We start from the raw sequence: 6,127 nt of genomic DNA, 5'->3' as shown, positions 1-6,127 counted from the left end.
ACAAAGGGTGACTTGCGAAAGGGCAGCACGTGAAGCCATGAGTGCCCGGACAGAGGGACAGGGCTGCCCTGGGTTAAGCACCCCAGCGGCAGTGACAAAAGTAGGCTGCAGGAGGGGACAGGGTGGCTGTGATGGCACAGAGGGGTGGCACTTCAGCGGCCGCTCAGCACCGCTGTGTTAGACAGACGAGTTTCCCTTGGAGGCTTTGACAATTAGATGGGTTCTGCTGCGTCACCTGCCTGGCAGTTCTCATGCCAGTCACATTTGCTTTTATTATGACTGTGACTTTCACTGGGAGTGCTGCAAGGCCCCAGCTGAGATTGAGTCCCCCACAAGGCAGCAGGCAGACACATCACAGAAGTGGTGATAGCCCCTACGCTGAAAGAAAGAAGTTTATCTCCACGTTTGTGTGCCAGCTGCACAGCTTCTCATGACCTTCCTACCTGTTTCTATGCCACAAAGTGGATTAAATGATCTCTGAGGTCCCTTCCAGCCTAGGCCATTCTATGATTCTAAAGGTCTTCCTGTGTCAGCAATACTTCTGAATTATTTGTTGAGATGGCCCTGTCCCACCCTGAGCAAGGGTGCTCTCAGTCACCTGTAGCCAGGGAAGCAACTACATGACGCTGCTTTGTGCCACTTGTACATGATGGTGTCTTTGTGGCTTCCAGACCTGGAACATCTCTTTCTTTTGGAGCTACTTAATGGGCATATTCCCTGTGTCAGATGTAGTTAAGGTTGTTCCTGTGTCCGCTGGCACAGCATTTTCCTTGTTATCTGTCAGGATATTTCTGCGACGCCTGCAGAGCATTTCTGTGTCTTGTGTTGAAGGTTTACGTTGAACATGGGCTGTGTGCGCTCCCTCGGCAGCCCCTCAGGAGGAGAGATGTTTCCTGTCACATGTGCAAGGCCAGTCCTGATCACACTGACAGCAACTGTGTGCTCTTATGAGGGACACAGTGACCAAGGCCGTGATTCACCTCTCAAACTATTTGTTAAGATCGTTCTGATTTAGGAAAGAGGTGTCCCTGTGTCACAGGACCACAGTTGCCCTCACCAGTAAAAGGGGAACTGGGAAAGGTGACGATGCTTCCTACTGGTACAGCTAGTGCTGTCACCCAGGTGGCATCTCCAGACTCATCCTGCAGCTGAAGACTTGCTTCATCACAGCACCCCTTCCAAGAGCTGCTTTCCTGTCAGATGCCCGTTCCTTAAGCTTTTACTCCCTAGCATTGCTCCTCATCAGTTGAAGTGACTGTTGCACACCGGAGTGCCACTCCTTGTGAGATCTGCTACTCTTTCCCAACTCAAATTTTCCCCATGAGCCCTCCCTTCACTTTCACCCCCAGCCCTTTGATGGACTCCATCACTTCCCCAGAGGCCTCTCCGCTCCTTAGCGCCGCCTTTGCTCATACACATGCAGTTGTCAGCTCCCATACTTCGTGTATTACAGTATTTGAGGCATCTCCTGGTAGCCCAGCTCATAAAATCATGCTTAGATGAGAATTGCAACCTTGATCTAAACCCAAATACGTGTGTCTGTCCCTTGCAGTTTCAGGGAGAAAATGTAAACACATCCTCTCTAGGTTTTGACACCAGAAAACAAACACAGGGGATTTACAGTCCTTTGGTTTTGAAGAAAATATAATGATGTATGACTGTGAATGTCTCAGTATTAGCAACGCAAGACACATAAACCTGTCTTTCAGGATCATCTCTGTGAAACTTCCTCCACTTCATAAGTAAAAACCATATGCACAGTTCCTATTATTGCTCTGTGAAGTTTGGGATTTGTGTCCCCTACCATTATTAAGTCAGATACTACTGAAAGCTGTTTAGACAAGGTTTACCTTGAGGTAGCCTACAGGCCTCTGCCAGAAGTTTTTTTTTCTTTTGTAGATTTTAAAGCCTAGGCCATGGCAGAGTGCCCCCCCGTCGTACCCAGAACTCCCACCTAAACTAAAGCATTGCCTTTCTCCTTACTTTTCTAACTCTCCCTATCTGTTTGCTTGCTTTGATCATTCTGATTTCTTACCTAACCCAGTTCCTTCCCTTTCTCCTCCCTTCATCCTTTTCTTTCTCACTGACAATAGAGGTCCTTTCTTATCAGCTGGTCCTGAGTTTCCCAAATACACATACGCACTTACGTACATGCACACATACTCACTGACACAAATAAATAAATAAATAAAAAGGTCAGCGAGCAGAGCAGCAATAACCCCTAAAACAGTACTATCAGAGGGACATGATTGATCAATTGAATTCCATAGCGGCTGAAAAATGTGGGATTAAGCAGTGTATTATACGCACAATGAGTTGAGGCATGATGTTCATTTCAAGTTCATTTCGCCAGCCCTCTGCCACCAGATCAGGCAATCAATAGGGGCAGCAGATATCATATATCACCTCTCTCCGTGCTAGGGAGAGAGCACCATAATCTCTCGCAAATTTAGAGTGACAGATTTGTCAAGATCTGAAGGGCCCCTGAATAAATGAAGGAAAAGAGACTCCTACAGCGACTTGGGAAAGCTGTGGTTTCAGCTTCTTCACACAAAGGCACGGCCTGTGCACACACAGAAGACACACATGAACTGGGCTCTGCAGGCAGACAGGAATTGCAAATACATGTGCGTGTGTGCACTAGTCTGTGTAACCACCCAGTGCAGCTCACTAAGGGTAAAATCCGGTTTAATGACAATCAATGGAAGTTTTACTGTTGTTGTGGTTTAACCCCAACTGGCAGCTAAGTACCAGCCACTAGGAAGAAAATTAACTCTGTCCCAGCCAAAACCAGGACAATCATGTATGTGAACACCCATCCACTCACCCCAAACACCAAGTGTGGTGTAGGGCTGCCATCCTTGGAAATCAAAGATAGCCTAAACCAGCCACCACAGATAAACTGCTGCTCAGGCATGTACAGTGATGCAAAATCTAAAGAATACCGGAATAAGGATCCACTGCAAAAATACCCATGTGTACTAGCATCATGGTGTGCAGAGTCGTGCACACTGACTGATACATGTGGAAAAATCCTCAAAGGCAAAGAGCTTCACAGGCTTCTCAGGCTGCAGATAGGCTCGCACAAGTGCTGATACGGAAACACAGAGAGAAGTGCCTACAGGAACTGTGAGCATGAGCCTTGAGCTACCCTAGTCCTCCTGAAAGCCACCCTCTGCAATAATAGCCCAGTTCATCTAAAATACGAAAACTGCACTGACATACACAGTGTGCAGTCCACCAAGTCTGATCTTTGTTTTGTTTTCTTGTGGTCAAATCCGTCATGACCTCCAGCTTCCAGGAACTTGAGAATTTTCCCATGTGCAAATAATAAGCCTGAGGCGAGGAGAAAATGCCAGGGATCAGTGCCAGTAAACAGCCCTGCTCTGGCTAGGAGTGGGAAAGAGAGAGAGAGAAGGGGCTGCTCGAGGGAAGGCTGCTGGCTGGGACAAATCAATATGTAATATTTTCTATGGGCTTGTGAGTGGTACTGTACTACGCTACTGTATATAATGTACTATTGATTATATCATATCGTATAATCACCTATAAACGGATATATCTTATAGCTAGAAGGCAGCGGGCTTGGTTATAACTCTGGGCCACCAGTTGGGCATTAACTGTGCCGGGAAAATACTCATCTTGGCACTATCCACGAGCTAAAAGATGAAGCAGCGGAGTGGCATGGTTCTGGCCATTGCGCAGTGAATGCCGCTCCAGGCTCCTGGGAGCATCATCTGCCCATGAGCACCTCGCAGTTGCACGGAGGAGGGAGAAGGTCTCTACAGACCCCTCAGCCACTTCCTTGACAGACAGCAAGTTTCTGAGATTCACAGACTGGAAGCCACCAAAAAAGGCTGAAGAATGACGAATAATAGTGCAAAAGCAGGAAGGTAATCACAGCACAAGAGGGAGACCCTGATCTTAGACAGGGCGATAAGACAGTCTGATGAAGCACAGTAGGCAGAGATTCAGCGTGGAGCGTATGGAGGTATATCAGCATGGCTGAGACAGGGGATTATAACCAGTCTCACCAAAGTTAGGCTGAGAGGTGACAGCAGAAAGATACTCAGCACAGTTGGAGAAGATTATAATGAGCAGATTTGCCTCAGATGAGATGAGGGATTATGACAAAGGAAGATTCACTTCAGCTGGGACAGGAGGTTATAACAGACAGACTCACCTTGGATGTGACAGATGCTAATAGCAGGAGACTCACTCACTTCAGATAAAAAGGGGTTATAACCGAGATAAATGCACCTCATTTGAATTGGGGATAACAGGGAGGAAAAAAACCCACACCACAACCAAACAGAACCAGGTGGGTGATAAGATGGTTTATCACAAGGAAAGCTTCACTTTGGATGGGGCGGGGCATTTATAATGGACTCACCTGAGAGGGGAGGAGTGGGCTGTAAGAGATGGGGGCTGGCACGACAGAGGTAGAGACGCCTGGGACGTGGCAAGAAGCACCACAGTAAGAGTGGACTGTGTCAGAGGGCTGTTTCAGGGACAAAGATGTACTTCTGGTGATGCCTCTACCAGAAAAAGGCTTTTTTTTTCCCTAGTAAGAAAAAAAGATATCAGGAAGGCAGATTCCCACTGAATAGGATTAGGTTTTGTAGTGCAGTAATTTATTTTGGATAGGAAAAGGGACTGACAGAGACAAAGATTCATCTCATTTTGGAGGGAATTTTGTAAGAGAGATACCGTTTGTGATAAATCATGAGCTACACGTAGGAGAACAGGACAAAGATCGTAGCAGAAACCAATGTATGTTGGATGGGACAGGCACCCCACAGGGAGACACTTGTCCCTGGTGAAACATAGAGTCAGAAACAGGATCATTCCTGTTATATGGGGGTGATGAAGGACTCATCTGGGGTATGACAGGACAAGATCAGATGAGAAGGAAATTATGAGAGATATAACTTCTGTTGAGCCAGAGGAGCTGTAGCAGAGCCTGACTCCCTTCCAAGCTCTAAGAGAGCCCTTTTTCCACTCCAGGCTTCCTTGACCCTCTCTCGTACAGGTCCGTCCTCAGCACTCTGGTTTCTCTGTGAGCTGCCTCTCCAGTAGCCTTCTAGCGATGCTAATCGCTGTGCTTTGCTCCCATTTTATGCTCAGCAATGGAGATTTGGCAATTTTTAACACTGAAAATCAGCGGAACCGAAACTCATCGCTGAGCTGAGCACCATTCTCCGCAGCTTCACTCATCCTGGGCAGGAGAGCCCCACAAGAGGCCGCGGGAGCAGGCTGGCTGCTCTGGCAGACAGGAGGGGGCTTCCCTTGGGTCCCCGCAGCCTTCCCTTCCCACAGGAGAGGCACAGCTCAAGGGCCGAGGCAGAGGACCCTGCTCTTCCCCACTCTCTCCTTGTCCTGCATCCCTTGCTGATCCGAGCCAGGGTGATGCTAACTCCCTGTTTTCTCTGTCTGTGCCCTGCAGATGTATCCGAGGGCTCAGTTCCCAATGGAGATTCCCAGAGCAGCGTGGACAGTTTGCGGAAGCACCTTCGTGGCGACACTTTCACCCAGCAGCAGCTGGAAGCTTTAGATCGAGTTTTTGAGCGTCCTTCTTACCCTGACGTCTTTCAAACATCAGAGCACATCAAATCTGAGCAGGTGAGGGCCTGGCCTGGTAATGGGGACCCACAAGCACCTGTAGGATGATGGCAGGGAGATTCCCTCACCGAAATCACTCTCCCCTTCTTCACCCCTTGTTCTCACACTGACCTGTTACTGCACATACATCACATTGACATTTTGCAGCACTTTCTAGTTGTAATTATATCACTGTGCTGATGCACACGTATGCACGAGTGCTACCTCTTCTCATGAACTTGCTGTATACACACATGCTCTGTTCTCCCTAAATCCCAATGTCCGCCCTTCCCTGTGCCCACCCCCCTGTGGGTCCGCGGGCACGTTCCTGCCATGAACACGCAAACGCTGCCGTGCACGTTCACTGGCACCGAACACTGAACGCAAACTCCTGCACTCTCAGATCACGCCGGTGACCAGCGAGCTACAGGGCTGGGCTTTAACAGAGCATTTTCCTTCATGGCCCAAAGCTGAGACTTGACTCCCATCTCCAACCTAGTTTTCTGCACTTCGGCAGCTCTGCCCC

At 48.4% G+C, this 6,127-nt stretch overlaps 1 protein-coding gene across 1 annotated transcript in view; it reads left to right on the top strand.

Annotated features, from left to right (window-relative positions):
- LOC104274571 (paired box protein Pax-2-like) overlaps positions 1 to 5,622 on the top strand; it is a gene marked incomplete at both ends in the record, with an annotated part of 24,371 nt that extends 18,749 nt beyond the window's left edge. Inside the window, one exon of the mRNA XM_009870239.1 lies at positions 5,447 to 5,622. Within this exon, the coding sequence (XP_009868541.1) occupies positions 5,447 to 5,622 (176 nt within the window). The remainder of the gene's footprint in view (positions 1 to 5,446) is intronic.
- Between the last annotated feature and the right edge of the window lie 505 nt (positions 5,623 to 6,127).

The sequence above is a fragment of the Apaloderma vittatum genome, unplaced genomic scaffold (genome assembly GCF_000703405.1).
Source record: "Apaloderma vittatum isolate BGI_N311 unplaced genomic scaffold, ASM70340v1 scaffold42265, whole genome shotgun sequence".
In the NCBI taxonomy this organism is placed as follows: Eukaryota; Metazoa; Chordata; class Aves; order Trogoniformes; family Trogonidae; genus Apaloderma; species Apaloderma vittatum.
The sequence above is the reverse complement of the archived record's forward strand: the minus strand, read 5'-3'. Positions and strand labels throughout refer to the sequence as shown.